General features: G+C 35.9%; 2 protein-coding genes across 2 annotated transcripts in view; both read right to left on the bottom strand.

The window, feature by feature from the left end:
• Nucleotides 1-17,499, bottom strand: part of SERPINI2 (serpin family I member 2) — a 28,238-nt gene extending 10,739 nt beyond the window's left edge. The window contains exons 1-5 of the mRNA XM_027112474.1: nucleotides 16,074-17,499; nucleotides 10,988-11,218; nucleotides 8,992-9,186; nucleotides 8,719-8,911; nucleotides 551-648 (exon numbers count right to left, since the gene is read on the bottom strand). Coding sequence (XP_026968275.1) covers nucleotides 551-648; nucleotides 8,719-8,911; nucleotides 8,992-9,186; nucleotides 10,988-11,218; nucleotides 16,074-16,320 — 964 coding nt within the window. The 5' untranslated portion in view covers nucleotides 16,321-17,499. The remainder of the gene's footprint in view (nucleotides 1-550; nucleotides 649-8,718; nucleotides 8,912-8,991; nucleotides 9,187-10,987; nucleotides 11,219-16,073) is intronic.
• A 7,041-nt stretch (nucleotides 17,500-24,540) lies between these two features.
• Nucleotides 24,541-26,852, bottom strand: part of WDR49 (WD repeat domain 49) — a 136,293-nt gene continuing 133,981 nt past the window's right edge. Inside the window, 1 exon segment of the mRNA XM_027123886.1 lies at nucleotides 24,541-24,671. Within this exon segment, the coding sequence (XP_026979687.1) occupies nucleotides 24,541-24,671 (131 nt within the window).

Below are 26,852 nucleotides of genomic sequence, written 5' to 3'. Positions count from 1 at the left end.
ACTGTACACAATTTCCCAGGTGCCAGTTAGCATAAAAGCTCCCTCTCCTCAGATATGTTGTCAGTCTCAAGCTAAGTCTACAAACGGCAGCATTACAATTTCTAGATTGTGTTCATCATCCAGCAGCTTGTGGATGTCTATTTCATGGCCTCTAATATTACTGAATTAACATTTGCTAATTGGTTTATAAAAGTTTTATTAGCTCTGCTTAGATGAGAGCCTCAAAGTTGTAATTCCCATTATGCAGATAAGGAAATCCAAACAGGGCTGGAATAAAAGCCCATATAATACTTTTCCTACACAGTCTCACTGTAAGCGTGGTTAGAAGTTATCTAACATTCTATAATGCTGTCTGACTTTCATTAAGCAAAACTACTTAAGTGCAAAATAGAGTGCTTGTTTACAGACAGCTTGACATGACTATGACATTTATTCTCTGTGCATGTATCTTCTGGGGCCAAATGCTCTCTCAGTTTTAAGATCAGTCAGTTAACATCATTACTAAGAAAACATATTTACATGATAATATAAGAATAATCTTCCATATTACCTGTTATTCCAGACAGGTCACAGCCAGCACTAAATATCTCAGTTATATTCAATGAATACAAAGCTTCTTTGAAGTCTAATTTTTGTTCTACTTTAAATCTGTTTTAAAAAATGAAGAGGAAAATTTTTGAAACACTGTACACATTTTCTACCAAAATGATTTTTATAAAATGGATGACTTGGAAGAGATTTTATTGTGAAATATTTTGTTTTCATTATCCCAGTTACGTTTCCTCACTTTTCACACCATTTTTCCCCAGCTCCACTGAGCCGTTCTGAGTTGCTAATAACTTGTTTCCCAGATAAATGGTTGGCTGGGAAGGGAGAAGCAAATACTCTATTTTTTGAAGTAACACCTAACAAAACGGTGAATTCTAGCTAAGTTTTCAATTATTTGCTTCTTCGCTAGAAATGTAAAGCTTCCCTCCAGCAACTATACACACTCAGATTTTTCACATCATCAAAGATGGTTCCTGGCAGGCATCCAAGAGACTATGAGCCGGAAACAGAAGCCAACGGTCCTTAAAGAAGATTGTTGGCTACTGAGGTACAGAGAGGGGGCATTAGTAACCTATGAGCCTTCCCATCCATTGTCACAGTTGATGTGACTTCCTTCAGTTTACAGACACACCTAACATCTTTCCCCAAAGCCCTGTATTTTACAGGTAAAAGATTGAAAGGGAACTAAATTCCTTTCCAATAAAGTAAAAATTATAGGGAAAAAAAAAAGCTGGCCAACACTTCTAATTCAGGGCCCTAAGTTAGGACTCCAGATTCTACGCAAGTCTCCAAGCCTCCATTTGCCTGAAGAGGGAGCTTCACCAAAGAATCTCAAAGATTCTCTCAGGTACTGATCTTCTTTGATTCCAAGTCAACAGCAATCAGTGACCCTCGCTTTCCTATTTCAATAATAAGGGGGGCGGGGGGGGGGCGGAAAGAAGCTAGTACTTACTGGCTTTAGAGATGCTAAAAGAATCCATTTACATTTTACAACCAGGTTGGAGAATTTGTTTCTGAAAGTAAAGAGTCTAAAGTCCTCCAACAGGGGGCTACGTATATTTCCTGCCTCAGGGAAATCCCAGGACAGCTCCTGCCCAAGGAGCTCTGTCTGTGCCCTAGCTGGGCCTTTGCCCGTGTGCTCTCTGGTTTGGATGCAGACACGATTGCCCAAGCACAGGATCCTTGCTTAGCTAACAGGTAGGCCCACATCTGGGGCTAGAAATTAGCTTGTGCAATCAGTCTAATTAGATCATTGTTTTAATTGCCAAATACTGAACAAGCTTCTTAATTATAGTTCTTCCAAACAAGGAACATGCTGTGGCAATAATTTACTGGCCCTAAATTATTTCTTGGTAAAATATTATGCCCTTTTAGAAGATGTTTATTCATTCAGAACCCTAGCTAACTGGAGATGGGCACAACTCAACATGCACATTAAAACCTACTGATAATGAAAATAACTTGTTTTATGCCAATCATTTTCAACTTCTTCCTTTTAACTTCCTGCTAAGAAAGATAATATGCAGCATGATGGCTTTGAGGCTTTGGGGTTGTTCTTTTTTTCTATTTTCATTACCACACTTTTTTTTTATACTGAATGGAGTATGGGCTTCTAAAAGGTTGAGGAACAATGCTCTAGTCCACCCATAATTTGGCTATTTTTAGTATAATAGTGCAATGATTTTGGATTAATGACAAGAATACTGCAAGACTTATTACAACCTCTAATAAGGTCTAATCATACCAGAGAGTCACTTAAGTAACAGTCTTTCTCATAACATAGTCCAATGAAACCTACAGTGATAGAAACCCATTCAACCATTTAATAAAAGTATAATCTATGGCCGATTTCTAATTAGCCATAATTATTGGAGCCATGAATAGCCAGGTGTGAAGTATGCAGGTCCCTTCCCAGTCAGAGCTAATGTGCTAACTTCCACTGCCTTCTAATCTAAATATAATCCAAAATCGTAATCTCGATCAATACAATATGTGTAGTGTTAATTGTGTCCCTCTTCCAAATTTTGTGGATCTTAATATTTATTCTAGATGTGGTTCATTTCCTCTTTTCCTTGACTCTCCTCTAAAATTGTCAAAAAAAAAAATACAGCTAAAGGTAAAAGAATGAGTAGCAAAAGGACTGGATAGACAATGACCAACCAATGATGAAATGAATGTTTTAGCATCTGTAAACATTATCTGCCTCCTTAAAAGGCAGCAATTTACTGCCACAGGCTACCATTGTGCTTAAAGGGGTCTCACACAGGTTAAAGCTGCAGAAAACGAAGGAACACAATTCCGAATTTCTTTTTTTTTTTTTTTTTTTTTTTTTTTTTTTGCGGTACGCCGGCCTCTCACTGTTGTGGCCTCTCCCGTTGCGAAGCAACAGGCTCCGGACGCGCAGGCTCAGCGGCCATGGCTCACGGGCCCAGCAGGGGGCACGAACTCATGTCCCCTGCATCGGCAGGCAGACTCTCTACCACTGCGCCACCAGGGAAGCCCCAGTTCAGAATTTCTGTTTGAAGAAGGAGTCACTCCTGGTCTGCAGGCCCTACTGTGGATTGGTGTTGTCCCTTTCTTCTTTATACCCAGGACTCTTGTTTAATGACAAAATGTCTTCAACTGATTTCCCTCAAGGTTCCTGTCCTTATTGTTTGGAATTCCACTTTTGATACAGTGGGCTTGAGTCATCTTTGGAGGGTTCAGGCTTAGAAACAACCAAGTCTTAGGGCTGCCCACAAGGATAAAAATATAACACAATCCTTGACAGTGGTGGGCTTGGACTATTATGTGAGTACATAGTAGTTTCTGGTCACTTGTGTGTGTGTGTGTGTGTGTGTGTGTGTGTGTGTCTGTGTGTGTGTGTATGTGTGAAATATTCCATTGGCCTCAAGGGCTGAATTAAAAATGCTTTCTGTCACATAGGAAACATATCTGGACAATGCTTAATGTAAACTTGGATTCCAATTTGTATCAGTGTTTGATAGGCTAAAGTGAAAGAACATTTAGAATCATCATTGCAGCTGGTCATGACTTATCTATTCTCACACCCAGCCTCATTTTCCCTGAGGTCACTTTCTCTCACCCACACACAGTTCACATTCACACACTTAGAGATCCAAAGCTGTTTGTTTAGGATTGACGTATATACACTACTATGCATGAAGTAGTTGGCTGGTGAGTGCCTACTGTATAGCACAGGGGGAAAAAAAAAGGTACAATCTGTTTGCAGGACATATATTAAGTTAACCTGAAAAATGCATTCAAATATACATTAGGTGCAGACAAATACTGTTTGATTCCACTTATTTGAGGTACCTAGAATAGTCAAATTCATAGAGTCAGAAAGTACACTGGTTGATGCCAGGGGGCGGGGTGGGGGGGCAGGGGAGAGGGGGAGTGGGGAGTTAGTGTTTAAAGGGGACAGAGTTTCAGTTTAGGAAGGTGAAAAATTTGGGAGATGGATGATGGTGAGAGTTGCACAACAATGTGAATGTACTTAGTGCCACTGAACTGTGCAGTTAGATATGGTTAAAATAGTATGTTTTATATTGTGTGACTTTTACCACAATAAAAAAAAATTTAAAAATAAAATAAAATAAAAGAGTAGTATTTTGAAATACAAATAGTTACAGCAGCTAATAATCGTAATTAGCTACCATTACTGACTGCTTGGAACTATACTAAGCTTTTTACATATATTATATCATTTAATCCTTTAAATGACTTTATGAGGTACAGAGTAGTATTATCGATTTGCAGATGTGGAAGCTGAGGGTGTGAAAATTTAAGTAACTTTCCCAAGGCTAAATAGTTGCTCAGAGGTGGAGCTGGGATTTAAATCCAGAACTGTCAGACTCTAAGATCATGTTCTTCACCACTGTACATACCCCTTCTGAGTGTGTCTCAATAATTGTGCAAAATAGCACTCACAGTCAGTAGAGAACTTCCCAGAGATGCTTCCTTGTAGGAGCAAATGGCTTTGCTCAGTGGGATCTACCAACTTGCTAATTACATTGCATACAACATCCTGAGGTTAAGCAGGGGTACTGATCAAAGAACAGAACAAAGCCCGCCAAAGACAAAGGCCACTGAGCTAACCAACCACCAATTCCCAAGGGAATCCTGACTTCTTATTCAGTCCCACCCCCCTGCCTAGAAATGAGCTGGTCTCTGGGGGAATCTCTTAGAACTAGATTTCCTGGGATTATTCCAAACATCCTAAACACTTCTCTCTTCCCTTTCGGTTGTTGAGGTCGGATAGCATCGGCTAATCCAGTGCTAGAACCTCTAAATCACATGGGATAGTGCAGGAGAGAGACATCAGGTAGACATCAGACCCACCCCTCACCACCACCACACACAGACAGGGCCATGTTCTGAGTCTGTGGATGAAGAATTGCACCCAGAAAATGGCAATGGGGCCCCCTAGGACTTTGCACAATCTTTAGATTGCATTATTTGGTCAAGTGAACCCAGTACCTTAGTAGGTTTACATTTTCTACACCTCAGCAGCTATCTAGAAAAGCAAGCTCCTAACTCATTCTCATGTATTATCTTTTCTATTTGGCAGGCAAGCAGGGAGGAGAAAGAAATAGAAAATATAGAAAAGGAAAAACAAAATGTTCATAATGCCATAACCCTATTACAACTAATGTTAACATTTTGGTAAATTTCCTTTGTTTCTTTCTGTAGATTTGTTTCTTTACATAGCTGTAATCATTGTAAAAATTTTTTAATCCAGTTTTTTTTCTATTAAAATATACCATAATTTTTTCTCATTATCACAGCCTCCATACCTATCATTGTTATTGGCTAGGTTACATTCTACCACACTTTTCTTAAAATTCGTTTACTGTTGAACTTTTACATTATTTCTGTATTTTTTCAAAATAAACAATGTTGTGATAACATTGTTTGGAATTTGTTTGGAAAAGGTGGTACAACTACCAACTAATGTTTCTGCTTCCATATAACTGAAGATTCGATTTCACCTTTTAAGGCAAGTTCTTCATTTGTTTGGGAAAAGCAACGTAGTGAGCTTTTTTAATGCAAATAGAACCCCTGGGATGGAGATGGAGAAGTTTGAGATGATGAGAGTGGAATCTATTCTACCCCATATGAAGACGCTGTTTTCAGTAAGGGTTGAAATCTACTGTTATAGATTCCTATTACAACTAGGAATCTGGCCTTAGAGGGGATGGAAGAAAATCTGTGTTACCTTCATTTTATGCTAGGAAAAGTTGGAGGACTCTGGATGCTGGGTAGGATGGAGATGGGAAAGACACCCCTTTTGGGTGAGTGGGCCCTGGCACCATGACAATGGCAGGCTAAGGATAATAATGGACAGGGGAAGACTCCCTGGTACAAGAAATGACCTACATTCCAGGAATACTCATCCCTGAAACCTGGTTTTAAATTTCTTTGTAAGCCCTTTTTATTATTAGATTTCAGTAAAGTTTGGTTAAACATTGAAGTTGCTCTTACGTGTAGTAGCTTGCCATGGGCTACCTTAACAAATTACCACAAACTATATGGCTTAAATAACAGAAATGTATTGTCTCACAGTTCTGGAGTTTAGAAATCCAAAATCAAGGTGTCTGCAGCATTGGTTCCCTCTGAGAGCTGTGAGGGAAAGATCTGTTCCAGGCCTCTCACCTTGGTTTGTAGATGGCCATCTTCTCCCTATGTCTCTTCACATCATCTTCCCTCCCTGTGTATCTTTGTATCCAAATTCCTCCTTTATATAAGGACTCCATCCATACTGGATTAGGGCCACTCTAATGACTTCTCTTTAATTTGATTACCTCTACAAAGACTCTATCTCCAAATAAGGCCACATCCTGAGGTAGTGGGAGTTAGCATTTCAACATACGAATTTGCAGAGCTCATAATTCAACACATAACAGTTGTTCCTGGGCAAATTAAAAGCAAATTCTGTGTCCACACTATGGGAGAAGTTGTATGAGAAGTGTGGCTACAGTTTGGAGTGGCTGATAACAGGGCCAAGCAGTTTGGAAAAGCTGTCCAGACTACAGTAGTCTAGGCAGATTTGTGGACTGTGAACCATTCCTGTTGGGATTCCTAAAATGTTGGAGAAGGGAATTCTGAAAAAAGCCTGTATTTCCTATTGTCAATTCAGTTTGGAACTTATACATTATTATCTAGGCATTTGTTACCTAGGCTAATGAAGATGAAGATACCTTAGTTATAGGTACCATTATCCCCATTTTGTACTAATAAAACCACAACTCAGGACATTAAGTGACTCTCCTAAGACCCCACTACTAGTACATAGCACAGACAGTTCTCAAACTCAGGGGTATTTTTGTGTGTGACCCCAAATATTAATCTTTCCAAAGGGAAAAGAGAGAGAGACGTAAATTTGAAAGTAACCAATTCCAAAAATGATTATTTCTATGATCAATAGGTAATTATATTATCCCTGGTGTTTGGCACATAGTAGGAGCTAAAAGAAATACTATTATATCCCTGGTGTTTGGCACATAGTAGGAGCTAAAAGAAATACTCTTTGAAAGACTGAATAACATCCAAGTAGAGATTTACAGATGGTAGAGAACTGGAAGAGAGATTGGAAAGAGAGAGTCGATATTAGAGACATGAATAGTAAGGAACAAATAAAAGAGAGAAGAAGAGGAAATTTCTGAAAATGAAAGTCTGATAAATATTATCTGGGGACAGAAGGAAAAAAGGTATAAGTCAGGGAGAGGAAAATTTCACAGAAAGAGAGAAAAATAAATAGAAGTAAGTAATGCCATAGGGGTTAAAGAAAGAAGGGTTTTCAAGAAAAAGGGGATGGTAAAAAATATTTGGATCCAGAGCCCAGAGTTAGGGTGAGGGAATCATAGGATACCTCTTTCTCCAGGATATCAAGGAAGACAGAGGAAGAGAAGTTTAGCAAAAATGTACACAATTTTTGACGCGAAGGGTAGAGAGGTGAGTTTGCACGCTAATATGTTTTCTTTAAGGAACAGGTAGTTGAGACATACATTGAGAGTAAGAGAATGAACATGAAGCAGTGCCTGGAGAGCAGAGGTAAAGTCTTGGTGAGGTGTTAGAAGAGAAAGTTCTCTGAAGAGAAAGACTACTAAGCTCCAGCCTCAGGGAGACCAGAGTGACTGATTTGGAGAGTTTTGCTTAACAAAATCAGTAGTTGGGAAGCAGGAGTACCTTGCTGAGGAGAGAACTACAGAAGGACAAAGACAAGGTGACAGAAATATTTAAAACGTTTGGTGAGAGTACAGTTGAAATAACTGGCTGAATCCCGGGTAAGTGGGAAAGTAAGGAAAAGTCAAGACGGTGGAGAGGTGGAGGGCCAGGAAGGCCTTGATGAGTGTTTGAAGAAAAGTTTAGAAATGAAGGGACAGAAAATAATCTATGAGACATATGTCTCTTTTTAGAAGTTCAGGTAGAGTGTGATTTATTTGGGCACCCCTTACTCTCTGAAGTTTCTCTTGTCTCCAGGAACCAGGATATCAAAAAATTAGTGTTTATAATTATGGCTTCCTGAGATACACCTTTGTGATTTCCATTTTGTATAAACTATCTGAAATGACCCCAATATTTCATAATAGCTATAAATGGAAAGTAACTTTTAAAATTGTGTAAAAATAAAAAAATTTAAAATATGTATATAAATATATATACCCCAATAATAAAAAATGACCCTAGGATTTATATTTTATATTTTAATGACTCTTACAGCACTATCTGTCAAAGGCAGTTTTACATATCTTTTAATTGTAGAGTATCGCAAGAGTCTTGGGGATTATATTTTCCTTAAACACAATAGAAGACAAAATATTTTAAATTCCAATCAGGAAAAACAAGTTAGAGAAAGATAAGTTTGTATAATAAAAAGAATAATAATTCCCTTTAATCCCAGCATTCTGTTTTGAAGACTTAGATTTCTTCATCTCTTTCAGAGAATACTGAGTACTTAAATTCCATCCTTGTCATGGCAAAGCAATGCTGGCAATGTTCAACCTGCCTTTGTAACCATAGAGTAGAGTAACAACTCCAAACGGGTTTTTTTCTTTTTATGTTTGTCAATAGACTTTTTGAGCATTGGCTATCTTTCAGCCGGCTATTCAAGTCCCTCTATAAGTGAAAACATAAGAAAAAGAATGATAAAATGACATTACCAACCTAGGGAGGCTTATTTCCACTTCCTCTTCTTGCATCTCAGAGAACCACTGCAGGATTTGATGAGCAGTAATTAGCTTTTCCATTTCTTCTATGTTCACATCTTCTGCAGGAAGTATGATAATTAAACTGAACTCATCACCTTTGTAAGGTAATTCTAAAACCTGGTAGTTCATGGAGGACTCAGAAAAATAACCTGGAACAGAGAAAATAAAATATTAATATACTTGGCAATTCCCAAAATAGTGCTTTAGAGTGTGATTTTGTTCATATTACCATATTTTGTTCTCAGAAGAGTCTTCATCATCGGAATTTCGACTGCTGCACCATATTTCTGAGTGAAATTCATCAGGCTTGTGTCTTCTTTTCTAAATTTCTGTTTCCAATCCCCCTTGAAATAAATAGCATTCACCAAAACAAGCCGAGTCAGAGGGCCAAATTCTTCCCCTGAAAATATGTCTTTAATTTTTCCTGTGAAAGGAATAGAGGAAGAGGTGGGAAGAAATATGCAATAGTTATTCAAAGGAACTGCTTGAAATAGAATTAAAACAAAAATTCATTTTGCTAATCAATTAAAAACAGGGTGCTTTATCATTTAAACTTGGCAATTTTGACAACAAAGGGGGGCTTTATTAAATATTTCACTTAGAAACAGGTACAAACAGGATTTCACTAGGAAACAGGAGGTACAGGATTGTCTTAGGCAAATTTGGACAGACCTAGTAATGGCCTCTCTTTAGTGAGATTATTTGTGTAAATTGTTTTTCAGACAGGAAGAACAAAACCTAAGTATCTCTTCCTGCATATTTGTTGGTCATTTTTAAACTTTATTTCAAGGTTCTTCAGCAGGTCAATCAGAATTAATACATTAATGGTTCACTCAAATTCTCCACTCTTGCAACTGCAGCCACTGACCATTGGGAGAAGACAAGAATAAGGTTGCTAGTATGATTTTCCTCTTTTAAAAAACCAGTCTCCTGGACTTCCCTGATGGTGCAGTGGTTAAGAATCTGCCTGCCAATGCAGGGGATGTGAGTTTGATCCCTGGTCCGGGAAGATCCCACATGCCGCGGAGCAACTAAGCCCGTGCGCCACAACTACTGAGCCTGCACTCTAGAGCCCGCCAGCCACAACTCCTGAGCCCGCGTACCATGACTACTGAAGCCTGAGCGCCTAGAGCCGGTTCCCCCACAACAAGAGAAGCCACTGCAATGAGAAGCCCACACACCGCAAGGAAGAGTAGCCCCCGCTCGCCGCAACTAGGGAAAGCCCACGCATAGCAACGAAGACCCAATGCAGCCAAAAATAACTTAATTAATTAATTTAAAATAAATAAAAATAAAAAACCAGTCTCCTATTTCTATGTCCAATGAGTATTTCCAAGCTGTGAGTCAACAGCATGATTAGGTGCCATGGAGCTGTCTAGGGATGCGTATCATTGTGTATCCCAATAATAGGACTTTCCTGTGAACACTGCTTGCAGCACCCATCTCATATTTTCAACTTATGCTTCCCCATAGAAGGCTCCCCATGAAAAATATAGTGGCGTCTTACACATCACAGCTTTTTGCAACAGAACGAATGAACAAAGAAACAAGCTACTATTAATTGAGGACCTGATATATGCTGTTCACTTCACATACATTTTTTTTAACCTTCCAATAATCCTGAAATGTTTCAATAGTATCCTCATTTTATATGGAGCATAGTTTAGAACCTGCAGAATTTGAACTCACATCTGTATGAGTTTCATCTTGTGTTCTACTATGTCACTCAGTAGCACCTTTGGAATTTTTGCCAGCTTACACTTAAAGTTTAGATTACAACTTTATGACAGAACTATCAATATTTATTATGAAACATTAACACATCCAACTAACATGAGTTAATTATTTACAGTATATGTGGGAAAGAAGGCATCTGAGATGGACAGATCTAAGTTTTACCTGGCCAAAGATATTATTCCTGCTGCCATACTTAAAAATCCTATACTTAAACAAAAATTATTATTAAAATTCTTCCATCAAGAATTCTACAAATAGGTGTCTCTCTCAAACAAAAAATAATAATCTGTATACCTTTCAAAGCAGCTTACAATTTCTCTCTGTTTTACAATTTAGTATTAATTTGAATAACAGGAGAGCATAATCGGAGATTTGATCCCTCTGAACCATAATTTAATAGGAAAATATTCAACCATTCTTTGCTTTAGGATATTAAAAACCATGAATACAATGGCAAATAATGACTTTATGAAAATAGGAAACTTTACCATCTGTTTTGCTTTCTACCCAGGTACTTATTGTCTCTGCACAAGCTTTTGCATTCTGAAAATCCACCAGTTTTATGGCACTCTGAAAAAATTCCTTGTTGCCATGGAGATACTGTTCTTTCACAGTGAATCCTTCTTGAAGGTAGAGGGCATTGGCAAGATTAAATGTAAATTCTTGTTTTTTCTCTGAGATGGCAGAGAAAAATGACTTCAGCACAGAAAATTCTTCTCCTAAAAAATAATTATAATGTATACTGACATATTGAACAACATAAGAACAACAGCTTCTCATCTTTGCTTCTAAACGCTCTGATTCATATCACCAGTTTTTGCACCCTTAGGTATAACTAACGATCCTTTATAAGTTAGTATAAATATTTTAAGCATTTATCTCCTGTGGAATATGCATTTTGTAGAGAAATCAGCTCTCATACAGGAAACAAAAATGTCCATGTAAATTTGAAGTTTGTCAAAAACAAGAATATGCATTTAAACAGGCTGAAGGAAACTCCCTCTTTATAATCAAATTTAGCTCATTCTTAGTTGTTGGAAAGGTATCCTTAGAATCTCATTCTTTTCATAACATGCAATATTTATGAAAGAGGAATACTAATGAATGCTGATGGGGGCTAAGACAGTGATGAGCAATCCTTTTCACTACTACTTTTATTTCAGCTTAAGAAAGAATTGCTCTCTTATGAGCAACTGTGCCTGTCCAAGTTTTGAAATTTATGAGGTACCCCTATAATTATCTCTGGAGATGCATAAGAATCAAAATTACCTATTTCTTCAGGTTCATGAATGTATATACTTTGGCTGTCTTTGTGAACAATAAAAATCTTTAACCATTCCAAATATAACCACTAGCCAAAAGAGTCTGTCAGAGTCAGCTACTAATCACTGTTGGCCCATTACTTATTTATCACTGGGTCGTTCTGACCACCATGTTTTCAGGAAGCTGTATGTGCTGTGAGAGAATTCAGCTCTGATCGTTACTCAGTGGCTTCCTATTTATTACCAGAGGGCACCAATATTTTTCATTCCTTTCTGGCTTAATTCTGGAACTCAACTGTTGAATCTGGGAACTGTATTTCAAATCCAAGGTTCCTTCAGAGCCTTTGTTTATTTTGAGTTAAATACTGAAAATATCGCTTTCATAACTTAAAAGTTGATTGCATGCCATTAATCTCTATTGAAGAAAACACAAATGGTTTATCATTGGGAGATGTCCATTGAATAAAGAGGGAAAATAAAGACTGAGAGGAACTTGCTATGAGGTGTCTATTGGAAATAAGGTGTGTAAGTGTGTGTGTAAACCTTTTGTCAGAGAGCTAGCAGTCCACAGGGCATTTTTGTGCAAATAAGAACTCATGCCCTCACTGAGTGGTGGTGGTAGGCTGCATGCTCATACCTTGTCCAGCTGAGTGGAGACTACATTTCAGTCCCCACTTGCCTCTTTGTCCTTGTGCTCTTGTGCAGATACAACCTACATAACCATAGAGCAGGCTTGGAAGGTATATTGCATCATATTTCAAACTCCATGATTCTCTATTTGTGGCGATATAGACACAGACATAAACAATTTTAGTTACAAAAACTTACGTCCGTATGATTGGATATGAAGAATATCAATAATTCTTTACAACCCTGGAATTCCTTACATAAGGAAGAATGTTAATCTATTTTACTTGTTTATACAATGATTTCAGATGCAATCATTTCTTGCTATTGGAAGCTGAGAGAATATCTCAACAGCTGAGAGCCTACAAAGAAGACTTTCTGAGGGAAGGCATAGAGCTTCTCCAAAAGAATTAAGTAAGGTCAGAAATAAAGTGGCAGAATTTGAAACCAATTTTCAGAAGTTTGTAATTTATGAACATCTTTATAGGAATGGGGAAAAAAGGAGAGGGGGAGAAAAAAATAGTTCCAACTCATTTGTCAGAGCAAATAAATTTATGTCATGTACTTAAGGTCTAAGACTGTTTGACAAACAGTCAGCTGCCCTTTGATAAATCACTGGACTCAGAAGTCAATGAAAAAATGTCACCAGTAGCACAAGTTTGGAGAATATAAAGTTATCTGCCTTATACATTTGATTTAATTTACAGATTAATAGTTTCTTTTAGCACAGATCAAAAAGAATACATATCCATGGCTCCTAGTAAGCAATGAGAATAAGTTTATTTCATTTCCTAAAATAGAGCCATGGAAAACCTACCAGTCATGGAGTGAATGTGACTTTTGGTTTGGTTGTACCAGACCTCCAAAAAAGTGTTCTAAAATTTAGTACATGTTTACTTCTCCTGCTGTTAAAAGCCCAAAGACCAACCATGTGTACAATGTGAGAGATCCAAAGATGAAAACAAAGGCAGTCACAGAATTATAGATTATTTTAGCTGAAAGGTCCAGAGAAATCATCTAATCCAAACTCTTCTTTTTATAATGAGGAATCCAAAATCCAGAGAGAAAAAAAAATTAAATTAAATAAATAAATAAAATCCAGAGAGATAAGATAACTTGAAAGGTGCCCAATTTCAGTATGCTTAACTGAGACAGGAGTTCATGCTCTTCTCTTTCTATAACCCTCTTGGAATAAAGAAGCACCTTTAAGTTAGTCTTCGATTAATAAGCAGCATCATTAGAGGCAAAGCAAAATGGAGTATTATCAGATGCTCAGTAAACTGGAGAAGGTAAATTCTGAGCCGACGCTTTGGCAATGGGGAAAGAAGGATAAGTGAGGATACTGAGAGCTCCAGTGGGGGTAGGGTGCTAGGAGTTGTATGCCCATCTGAAGAATAAGCAGTTTAGATGTGAAACACGTTGGTAGCTGGAAAAGTAAAATATAGCCTGACTGAACAGATAGCACCGTTTGACAATCAGAGGGAATTGAAGGCAGGGCCAGGACCAAGATGGGTCAATGAGACACTCATTTTGGCATAAAATTTAAGGAGTTGCCAACAAATTCAGTAATCAAGATAAATAATATTTTACTGCAATATATTTTTAAATCAATATTAACACAAAGAAATCCATGATGAATAAAATATAAAAATTTTAAATAAATAAAGACAGGCTCATTGTTACTGATTTTTCTTTTTGTCTTGGGTTCCAATATGGCTCTGCTAGGCACTACCTTCTAATCTGTCATACCCTTTGTTCTACCCTTAACACCATTTTGCTTTTCTTTCTTTTCATCTTCCTGCACTTTTTCTCTCTGTTCCCTTCCTTAACTCTGTCTTCTTTTTCTTTATTTCTTAATTTTCCCTTCCTTTTTTTATTTTCCAGAGTTTAATATTTCTATTTTCTCCCTTTTTGGTTGGTCTTCTTTTCTTTTTTGTACTTATCCTCCATCTGTGCTTCTTTCTCCCTCCCTTAACGAAGTATAATAGAAAGCAAGTTTGGTAGATTTTGTTACGTGTGTTAAAAGGTTAATGTTTAATTGTCCATATATACTCTTTCAAAGAAAATATTAAAATGTTCATTATTGCTCTTGTGACCTATAACCCTCAGGGAATCATTTTTAGAATTAGTTCTGGGAAAGTTACTCAACCTTTCTCTGACTTGGTATCCTCACCCGTAGAGCAGGGTTATGTCTGACTCACAGAGTAATTGTGAGGATTAAATGAGATAAGCACATAAAACAGTGACTGGTACACTAGATATATATGTTTGATAATGTCATCATTATTATTACTATGATTATTTTTATATTAACAATCCAGAGTTGTTAAGACTCCCATGTTCCTCTATAAGATGGATTCATTTAAAGTAATTTAAATTTCGGAGGCTCTAATTTTGCTAGTTGATCATGGAATCAACTTTACATATCTTCATAAATGCTCTATTACTTTCCAAAGCAGTATCATGTGATATAAATGTTTCCGGGACTGTGTAGTGGGATTTGCTGAAATTAATACAGACAATGAAGACTAGATCTGCAACACAGTGGCTTCATTTTACATTATCTACAAAGGAAAACTCTTGCAATTAACTTCACTATCACCAACTTCTTTTCTACATAAAATTGCCTTTATTTAAAACGAAGCAACTAAAACCTTGTAAATAGTTTATTCAGAAAAACAATTTCCTAAGAATAACTACTCTGTGCTAAGGCAAACATACTGCAATTGGTTATAGTTAGTCACTAAATGTCCAAATCAAAAATCTGGAAGTCACCTCTGATGTTTAAGACACAGTATCTGACAGTGATATAAACATTTTAAACTAAAATGGAAATTGGAAGCACAGGATAACCAGGGAGATGGAAAACTACCCCCTGAAATGGGATACCAGCACTAAAACATCAACACAGTATCTCAGATAGGCCTTTGGGACACTAGAAAACAACTACTCACATGCAATGGGTTATAGAAATGCTTCTTTTTTAAAATTTTCTTTAAAAACTATTAAATAAGCTTTTAAAAAATATAAATGAATGCTTTTTCTTGGTCTCACTTAAGTGAAAAGGTTAAATTCTAATTAAAAACTAATCTTTAAAAGCTTACACAATAATAAGAGATGCACACAAAGATTTCTGGGTGAGGGTACTCACTGAAGCATTTTTATAAGAGAAGTATTGGATATTACCTAATGAAGAAGGGTTAGGTGAGTACGCAATAATGTTTTCATCAGAGGCAAAAAGACACAGCAACTAAAAACTACATTCTGAAGCAGTTGCATGATATGAAAAAATGATCAGGACACAGTAAGTGCTAGTAGAAGAATATGTGTATACAAATATATGGGTGTATATCTACTCATACACATACACACGTGCACATACAACATAATCTCACTTAAAACTGGCTAAAACAGGCTAGAATAAAATATACAGACATAGTCACAATTTTTATGTGTATAGAATTAATTTTTTAAATTATTTTGGTAATATTTTCATTAAGAAACAATTATAATTATTTACATTGACAATTATTTGCATTTAAAATTCTCCATTTTATTATAATTTCATACTTTTCATAACTTTTTATATTTATTAAAGTTCTATGACCCTGAGCTTCTCTGATAGTTTAAAAATAAATTTGGCCAGATCTTATCCGGTATAAATAATCATATGTAAGAATCTCACCAGTTGAGGTCTCTTGAAATTTTAAACTTTGTCTTATCTGCTGTTGTGTTATTCCTTTTGCTCCCAGTTGTACCATTCCAAGGGCCAGAGTTGTTCCAAAAGGGGAAATTATGATGTTGTTCTTATGAGATAAACAAACAGCTTGATAAAGATCCACTGCAAATTCGGTGTTTCTTTGAGCCAAGGGGCTTGAGGCTTGACTTCCAGAAAAAGTCAACAGGAGACTCCACAACAAGATCTTATCCATTTTGACCTCTCTGCATTGGTTAATTCAAAATTTGTTAGTTTTCAAAATAATCAGAGTTTACCATAGTAAGCTCAATAGAAAGATTTCTATCTATTAGAAGTTTCTGTCTTATTTGAACAAACTACCACAAGAAGATTCTAATGTCAATTTTCAGACTAAGCATCTTCTATTAGGAGAAATAGACCATGTGCTAATAGCATTTTTAATATGCATTCAGGAAGCAGTACAGATGTACTGCAGCTTTTTTAAATTAAAGGAGAAATTATAATGCTGGAATATTATCAATAGCAATACTATCTCTGAATAGCTATGTGATAGTTTTTTGCATCTTTTCCATGGTTTTAAATGGGATACTTGCAGCTCTGATATCAAGGGAAATTTCTGTTCAGACTACTCTAAAATAGTTTAAAGAACAAAAGGAGAAATGGAATAAAAACCTAACACACTCCAGTGTGGTTTTGAACCTATAATATTAGGAAATTCAAGTATTCTAAATCAGTTGAGTAATCTGGCTAACTTCTTACAGCAACAAGTCTCACACTTTACGGAACGGTGAAATAACCTCCAAACCCACCTCGTACTTTTCCAAAGAGAGGTTTTAAAAACTCAGAAAAAAATTATAAAGAAACAAAATTACAATCAAATATAAATGGTACAATAACAAGAAATGAAGAAAGCAATTTTTTTAAAATCAAAGAATAATTTGACAAATAAATTAACAAATATAAGAAAACTGCAACTGAAAACTGTAACCAATTCACAACACTAATGACACCGTATTAAACTGCTCTCCACTAAAACTCCAGGAAATTCAACCATCTCATTACATCTGGAGCAGAATGAGTTTTACAATATTACTGCAGACTTAGTAAAATACTGACTCTGAAGTATTTTAAATTTTAAGTACTTTAAATGAATAAATTTAAAATAAAATTTCAAAGTATTTAAAATTTTAGTAACACTAGTTTTATCTTACAAATAATCCATTTTAGTCACTTTCAATAACTCCTACTAGTTTAATAGGTTACTAGGAAGTAACCCTTTATTGGACGTAAATATGAAAACCTTCGGAATAATGTTTTGTTAGCCTTAAAGAAATGAAGAACTATAGTTCTAGTGTGTTTTGCAGATTATTAGGAAGGCTTCCATGACCCCTAAATGGCTAAGAATCACTATTATACATAAAGATTACTAATAGTCAATTATTTTCCAAAACTAAGTTGTAGAGTCATTATCTAGATATTTCCATTTCTTTTCTAATATGTGTAGTTAAACTTAGATATACAATTTACAAAGGAAAAAAACTCAAAACACAATCCAAAGCAATTGTTAGAAAATAATGTGTTGATAAACTGATAATATAAATATATGTTATCAAGCAAATGTCTTATTGAAGATTAAATTAGCACATAAGGTTGTGAGTGGTAGTGCAACAATAGTAAAAGTGAAAGTGTAAAAGATGTTTTACGTGCAAAATAAATTTCTGAGTATCATTTTCTAATATATTCAGTATCTCAGAAGATTTCTGACCAAAATATCAGTTTGTAGATACATAAATAGTCAAAATGTTATCAAAAATTTTAAGTCAGCAAGTGGCAATTCATTTGGCCCATTTTTAAGTACTTGGTTTATATTAGAATAATAAGCAATATTATGAAGGATGTAATTTTTCCCTAGTAGTAGAATCTGGGAGTTGCCTTATCATTATTAACAGTCTTAATAATCAAAATGTATATTCTTTGAGCATCCATTTCTCCCAGGAAATTTTTAGGCCCTTAATAAACTACAAGCTCATGCAAAAAAATTGTTTTAAAAATTCACTTACCTCATTGGGTTTGGGATTGTGTCTCATCAGAAAACACAAAGCACTGGTGGACTAAGCAACCTGATGAATAGTCTTATAAGAATTTGGCCTTCAAATTTGTAGTGAAAATTTAATCTTTTAAGGAAAATAAAAGTAATGTGTTAATTTGATACATTTAAATAATACTTGCACCAGAGTGAATTGAAATGCCATTCCCTTACTCTATTAAACACTCATGGTCAATGTTGTTGCATACATACTTCATTCAAACACTATTTAATTTCAAGGTACTTACCCGAAATTGGCTTCTGATTACTCACTGTAATGTTACAGCTAAAATGTGCCTGCTGGGAAACACTAGTACATGGAGCACCTGATCAGTCAAGGCCAACTCTACTTATCTTGAACACTGCTCGATTAATTCCTCTAAAACCAAAGCAGGTGTTCACATTTGTACAGAAGAACTAACATGACCAGGTTAATGATCAATTATGAAATATGCAAGAATTGAGGGAGAAAACAATAGAATTTTTTAAAATAATTAAGTTTGAATTAATCTCATCCATTATTTCACTTCTTTTTTAAGTAGAAACAATGTGGAAGAATGTGCTAGTGGTTGTAAATCTGCTAGTAATTAGTTCTTGTTTTTTACAGAACTCCCGTATCAGATTACCAATGTATTCCATCATAAATATTTCAAAATGCCTATAAGAAAAAGAATAAAGTTAAATCAAGTCCAAACTGCAGAGACAAATTACTGCTGCGTTTATAGAGTTCTCAACAATTCATCAAATTATACAATAGTCAGAGGAGTTTCCTGGGGATACAAGGCCCATTTGAATCCTTAGGAAACAGAGAGAATATTGAAGAAATATAGTCTTTATGTTGAGCAAAAACACCAGATTAAGATTATTGTCTTACCAAATTATCAGGATAATATCAAGATATTATTAAATATGAATAATTTGATAATAAACATTGGTGTTACTTGTATATGCTTTTAAAATTCTACATGATTTTCTCTACAAACAGGTTATTAATAAAAAATGGATGTACAATTGAATGGGTTTTGATCTCATTTTTCTAGTTCAAATCAATCACCTCAGGGACTTCCCTAGTGATGCAGTGGTTAAGAATCTGCCTGCCAATGCAGGGGACATGGGTTCGAGCCCTGGTCCAGGAAGATCCCATATGCTGTGGAGCAACTAAGCCCGTGCGTCACAACTACTGAGCCTGCGCTCTAGAGCCTGCAAGCCACAACTACTGAGCCCGCGTGCCACAACAACTGAGGCCTGCACATCTAGAGCCCGTGCTCCGCAACAAGAGAAGCCACTGCAATGAGAAGCCCAACACAGCCAAAAATAAATAAATTTTAAAAAAAATACTATAAAAAAAATCACCTCAATGACAATCAGATATTAAACACATTGTGTTATTCATCAGAGGCCTCTGAGAAGAGAAGGGGAAATTTTGGACCAGTTTCAATTAAACAAATATTCACTATTTTTTTTTTTTTTTTTTTTTTTTTTGCGGTACGCGGGCCTCTCACTGCTGTGGCCTCTTGCGTTGCGGAGCACAGGCTCCGGACGCGCAGGCTCAGCGGCCATGGCTCACGGGCCCAGCCGCTCCGCGGCATGTGGGTTCTTCCCGGACCAGGGCACGAACCCATGTCCCCTGCATCGGCAGGCGGACTCTCAACCACTGCACCACCAGAGAAGCCCCAAATATTCACTATTGATCACTAAATGTAATATTATTTCTGATAAATTTATGAGAAAGAAATAAAATTAATGTAGATACCTTTAAAAAAATTCATTAAAAAAAAAAACTTTTGCAAGGACCCTGTTAACCTCTTTCAGTGTCCTAACAGGGCTATAGCTCAGGCCACAGAAGGCTGATGACAGTCATAGGCCATAATCTCTTAATTTACTAAAATTCTTAATTTCCCATCTAGGTATCTCTAAATGTTTTCTAAATCTTGGGTTATATTCTAGTATTACTTACTCTAACATAAGCAAACTCTATTCCAGCTTCAACTTAACGCTGTTGGAGATAACTTTCCAAACACAGAATTATACAACACGAGAACATTATCATTCCTCTTGTTCTACTCGGCAATTCATAAATAAGTCTGAATGCCTAAGACTATCATTCAATCAACGCTCTTCTACCCATGCAGTGACACCAGCAAATATCCATCACAAGTACCCTTGGCTTCCAAATTATTATGTCTGTACATTACTCAGATCATAATATGACTTACCCAGGGAAAGGCCATTACTTTTCCTTCCAATGACAGAGACGGACACTCTGTCTTAGTAAGATCACTTAATGAAGTTGTTCGGTAAGAACCTCACGTTACAGCAGTTCCAGCAGAATGTATACTTTCCTGTCTCTTGGGTAGTAAAAAGCAATGGCCATGAATTTCTCCTCCCTGGTTTAAGCTCTTTAAACTGACAGTAAAGATACCATGATTGTCCATAAAATATTGCTGCAAACCTTTCAAATATTTTCACAAATCTGTTTTCTCTATAACTCTATTTGCTCCTAGATCATCAAGAAAAAAAAACATTCATTAGTGAGAGCCAAAGCATCCTGCTATAAATTTGAGCACCATCACTACCGCCACTGTAAAAAATACACTTGAATGTGTATAAAAATAATAGCAAGGGGTTGCAGCTTCAATCTCATTATCTTTCTTAGTGTTTTATAGTTTTTTTTAAAGTAAAAATGTATTTAATTCCAAACTAAAAACATATAAGCAAGCGCTCTCATTTGTAAAGGACATAGAAGTTAATTCTTCCATCTGAGTATGGATTAATTTCAGGCATTCTTTCCTTTGTCAGTTTGCTCTATATATTTTGAGTGATAAGAGGAAAATGTTCTGTAAAGAGAACAGGCTAAATTAGATTTAGTGTAAGTCTACACAATACAAACAAAGTAGCCTATTGAAAATTATAGCACATGCTATTTTGCCATTTTTCCACTGCAGAAAAATGGCTCTTAAATAACTGAACCTAAATGTTAATTCCAGAAACAGCTTATAAAGTCTTCTGTTCTAGTAACATTTGATAGGTGAGACCCTGCTACCTGCCTGGCACAATTAGATGCTGTAAGATATAAAAGAGTTAAGACATAATAACTAAATGTCTTTTTATTTTTTCCTTTTGTGAGTGTTTTTGTTCCACATTATTAGAAACAGTAACATTAAAAGAGACTTTCATACCCTTAAAAGTTCTATTCTCATTAAATATAGAGAATAGACAGCTCTATTAATGAGCTGTCTGACACAGCTCCTCTTAATTCCTTTTGCAAAGCAGGCCCTGAAGTTAACTAAGGATGAATTAGGGTCACACGCAGCACAGTGCTATGCACATGTAGTAGGCCACAGAGAGAAGTTCTGTCTACATGAACCAAGCTATTTCAGAACAATCACTTCAAACAGAGTCATCTCCAGGGCTAAAAAAATATAAAATAGGTCTAGTAGAAGAATTTCCAAATTATAACAGAAAAACTAGAGGGCTCATTCAATCTTTACTTTAAAACCATTGCATTTTATGTGCCTTCACTCCAGAAAGCTGATGGCAGGAGAAGTGTATTCTATTCATATGTGTATGCTTGGTGTCTAAAACAGTCCCTTGCATATGCCTTCCATAACTGGTGGGAGAGATGGATGGATGGATGCAGAAAAGGGCCTTCACGAAGTATTTGGTAACCATATTACATCTCTTTAACATCTTAATATTCCTTTAAATTTCTGGAAATAAGGCTCAAATTTCACTCCACTCTACTGTCACCAATCTATGATTCATAGATCATATGCTCTAAGTTTGAAATGATGTATTGTCCAACCAAACCTGCCAACTAATCCAAGAATTCTCTTCAATATCCCTGTGAGAGTTATTCAGCCTCTGCTTTGACATCTCAAGGAACCCTTTGGATTAAGGCAAAATTTTTCATTTTTTAAAAATAATTTACTTTAAATACCTTAAAGTTACAGAAGAGTTGCTGATATAATACAAAGAACTACCATCTCCGTCTCTCCTTCTCTCTGTTTCTTCAGTTGTTAACATTTCACCACATATGTGTGCTCTATCTATATACCTATCTCTCTTTCCCTCCCTCTCTCTCTTTTTCCTTTCATATATATATATATATATATATATATAGTGTGTGTGTGTAGATAAATATATGTGGTGTGTTTGTTGTGTACATAAATATATATAAACATTATAATTAGTATTTTTTGAATCATTTGAGAGCAAGATGCAATCACAATTTTCAATCACTCCTAAACATTTCATTCTATCTATCTATCTATCTAAAATCATGAGTTCACACTGTTATGTGTAATCCCAATCCCAAATCTCAGGGTTGTTTCTAGTGTTCTCCCTTTCAAATTTTATAAATACCTTCTATAACAGTGAGATACTCGGCTCTCATTATCCTCTATATATTTACTAATTTATTCATTTATTTACTCAATATTTATTTGTACAATATGACCAATCTCCCAACTATGCTGGTCATCTCCACTCACCCCTCTGCCTTCCCACCCACTAATTCCCTCTCCCATGGACCCCTCCCATACTCTTGGGTCCAGTAAGCTTATTTCTGCTGGGTCTTCTCTCAGCTCCTCCTATTTCCTTCCCTAGCTGTACAGTGGGCCTGCTGCCAACAATTCTGTACCAAGATGAGAAGTGAAGATGGGAAGGAAAGGGAAAATAAGAAACCTTTTCAAGTTCAACAGGGATTAGGAAGAAATTCTAGAATCTGCCTTCTTAGCATTGTGCCTGTCAGTTCTACTCTCTTTCTTCCCTGCAGCTTTGAAATATTTGAGGATAGTTTGTATCTCTGCAGCTTTGAAATATTTGAGGATAGTTTGTATCTCTGCAGCTTTGAAATATTTGAGGATAGTTTGTATCTCCCATGAATTCTCTTTCATAAGCCAGACCTCCCCATTTCTTTATTTGTTCCTCTAGAATATGGTTTCCAGGACCATTACTGCTCTGACAACATTCTCCAACATTTGTTGAGATTGATTCTTCCAAATATCTTTCTCCTACATTTTTCCCATATGTGACTGTCATTCAATGAGAAGGAGAAGGATATTCATAGAACTCACAACGTCTGACTCAGGATTCACTTAAATGTAGATGAAATAGGCAACTGTCTTCTGAAAATCTTTCTTCTGCCACCCTCTCTACCAAGCTAAATCATTTGCTCCACCGATGCTGAAAATTCTACAGTTAGAGTTCATTCCACTGACTTTATACTAATAAGAAATGTGTGAACAGAATAGTGAAAGGTGAAAACCATGGCCTTTGGAGTAAAACAGATCTAGGCTCCAATCCCAACTCTGCCATCAATAATTGGGCACTCTCCTAATGTATGCAAATCTCAGCTTTTAACCTTAAAATAGATATATCTTATACAATTATTGTGAGGTTTAAATATGATAAACTTTTACAGTAACTGGACAGAGTAGACCATAGACCCTTACATATTGTCAATTTCTTTACTTGCGTGTGTTACTGCAAAATTCTTAAAAAACATATTTTTAAAGGAGTCTTTAAAATACAAAAAAAACTAAAGTTATGTGAATGAATTGATTAATTATTCCTACAGGACACATTAGCTAATGTTTTATAAGAATACTGGTTGCCTAGTAGATAATATTTATAAAGAAAAATGGATCCAAAAAGTGATGTGTTTCAGAACGAAACAGTCCCTACTTGACCTTACACAGAAAATGAAGCTTTTACACAGCCCCAGTCCCCTATTTTTCCCCCAAGGCTGTTCCCTCTTTGGTGTGCCATGCCTCTCAATTTTAGAGTATAGTATAACAAAGTATAGAAGTAGAACATATGCAGTAATTTCTCAAGAAGTACACAGAAGGATAAAGAAAAGTCATTAAAAATTAATAGTAATAGCTGCTATTGACAAGGTTTAATTGCATTATCAGAATCGTTTTTTAAAAACCTAGAAAGTGCATGTAAGTCTGAATGCTTTTCTAAGTCAAGTTTATATAGATATTCACTGTGTCAGTACATATTTAATTTCAATGCAAATTGATTTTACAATGAAAACTGACCAAAAATATTTATCTATAGGAGCAACAAGAAGTGTGACTGGTTAGAACACTTTGTCCTGGAGTTGTACATTTTTTATATAAAAACACTTGAGAATAGATAATACCAATTGCTATTGCCCCCCTCTTTAGTCATATTTTTCTATTTAAAATGCAGAGAAAGTGAAAGGTGATGGATAAAAGCAGCACTAAAACATTGTTTCAAAATGAAGCTTCCTGAAGTTCAAATATAAAGTAAAAGAAAGGAACAATATTTTTGATTCCATTTTTTTTGCATTTTATATACATACTTTATGTGACCATGAAATATTTATTTTTCTTTCAATTATAATGGCTTCTTATTCCTTTTAATCTTTACGTCACTACTTGTGTCTTGACATAATTGCCTGGCTCTTCGTTCACGATCCAGAATTTCTTTGGGGAATAGGCTTTTCTCATCAAATACTGCTTTCAGTGCTACAAAATGATGAAGAAAATGACATATAAATTATACTTGGCAAAAGATCCAATTAAATGAAATAGTGGGGAGAAATGTTCAAATTTCACTTCTCAAAATGTGGATGTTCTTAAAACCAAGAGTGCTCTGGGAAAATTTCCTCTTAAGCTTCTGCTCTTCCTTTTAGTTCAATTTAAATTTAAAAGTTAAATTTTAACAGAGTTTGTCCTAGTAATGTATTTATAACATGATAGAGATCTACCATTTCACAGGAGAAGTCTAAAGAAGTTTGTGTTTTCCATTTTTGTTTTTTAATCTACCTAACAGCTCTCAAGGACTCATAATAAGCAAAGAACAAATTATTCTGTATTGAAATAAGACAATTAAAAGCATCAAAACACAGTTTGACTGTCTGCATGACTAAACAAGTACATCTGCAATCACATCCTTATAAGATAGTTTGACCTGCAGGGATCTGTGTCTTCAGAAGAAAAAGAGACAAATTATCCCCATGAATGGTTATATGTGCATCAGTGAGAAGTGGAATGAAACTGTGCCATGAATTCAAAAACATAATTTTGGCCTTTTGCTAAATTTTGTCATTTCAACAAATGTTTATTGAAAATATATTACGTACTGTGCTCAGGCATAATGGGGCACAAACATGACTAAGTCACAGGCTTCCTTCCAACTGGTAGAAGGTGGGAGCAGTAGCCTAATAACCAAAATGTCATCTATAATATGATACCATTCTAAGAGAATATGAGCAATGTAAATTATGTGGTTAAACATATAAAGAGCTTATAACAATACGCAGAGATCAGAGAAAGAGCTTGAAGAATCAGATGCTATTTGAGATAGATCTTGAAGCCCAGAGAGGATTTTCACTGATAATGAGGACTATGGAGATGAGGAAGGGTTTGCAAGGGGGAAAAGAAATGTCAACTAGAAGGAACAAAATAAATACAAGTATGGAGAAACAGAGCTACTCTTCAGGTAACTCTGAGTAATTCAGCACAATTTAACATAAAGGAGAGGAAAGTAGAATGAGATTGGAGCTGGACTGAGGGGCACTTTAAATACCAAGCCAAGAATTATGAAACAAAGAAACTACATGAACAATGAATAACCTCACAGTGTAGAGGCATCTTTATATATTCGGATTAAAAAACAACAACAAAACTCTCCACTTCTCGTACAAACATAACTATAAAAGTCAATATCTTGCCCCCTTTGCTCTTGGATATTATACAAGAAAAACCAAGAAAATGAGGGGAAGTAACTCTGAGAATAAATTCCACGTTCAGCAAAACCCAAAGGTAGATGTAACCTGCAGCCTACATAACATGAAGAAGGGTAGCCAAACAGCTGAGCTTGGGCAGAAGTTACACAAGATAAATCAATCCGCATGGAGAGTATAAAAAGGCCAGCAGCAGCTGCAGCATTTCAGAAAGTGCTGGCAAAGAGATGCTCACTAAAGATGAGGGGCTCACCCTGCGGTCCAAATGCTGTAACTTTCTTTTCTATCTATGGATGCTACACGGGGTGAAGAAGGCTGGGAGCAAAAGCTCTCCCCAACCTCATTTGGTTCAGCGAAACATATGAGGCAGGACTATATAAAGAAGCACACCCACGAGCCATCTTCTGCTAAAAGCAGTCCGCCTCTGTAGGTTGTAAAACTTGAAGGCCACACTGATCCCATGTCCCAGGCTCTCACCCAGGGACCTGCTACAAATTTCAAGTCTAAGAAAACTAAACTCATTAAAGATAATTGATTAAAAGCGTAAATTGTAAAAACTGGCATAGCATAGACATAAATGTGTTACAAGCAAAATTAAAAACTAAACAAAATGAAGTTTAAAAAGAGCAGCAAAACTAATCAATACATAGATCGCCACCAGGAACGTGTTGCCATTGGACAAATACTGTTACTAAGCATTTTGCCACAAATTAAATTTGAAAATTTGAAAACACTCCTGTCTCTATGAAAGAAGATCACAGAGCAGAAGTCCCTTCATCTCAGGGATGAGATGAAGACACAACGGAAAGTGATGAAATGTCAGCTGGCAGAACTCAGGAAAAGAAATATCACAAGTGAGAATAGACTGCATGGTAACACAATGGGAAGCGTAGAGTGTATGAGTAAGAAAAACAAATAAGATGAAAATTAAAAACAGAACAAATTAGAAGGAAATGATAGA

Source organism: Aethalodelphis obliquidens, unplaced genomic scaffold (genome assembly GCF_003676395.1).
Source record: "Aethalodelphis obliquidens isolate GAN/ISIS:26980383/991018 unplaced genomic scaffold, ASM367639v1 scaffold1, whole genome shotgun sequence".
NCBI lineage: Eukaryota > Metazoa > Chordata > Mammalia > Artiodactyla > Delphinidae > Aethalodelphis > Aethalodelphis obliquidens.
The sequence above is the reverse complement of the archived record's forward strand: the minus strand, read 5'-3'. Positions and strand labels throughout refer to the sequence as shown.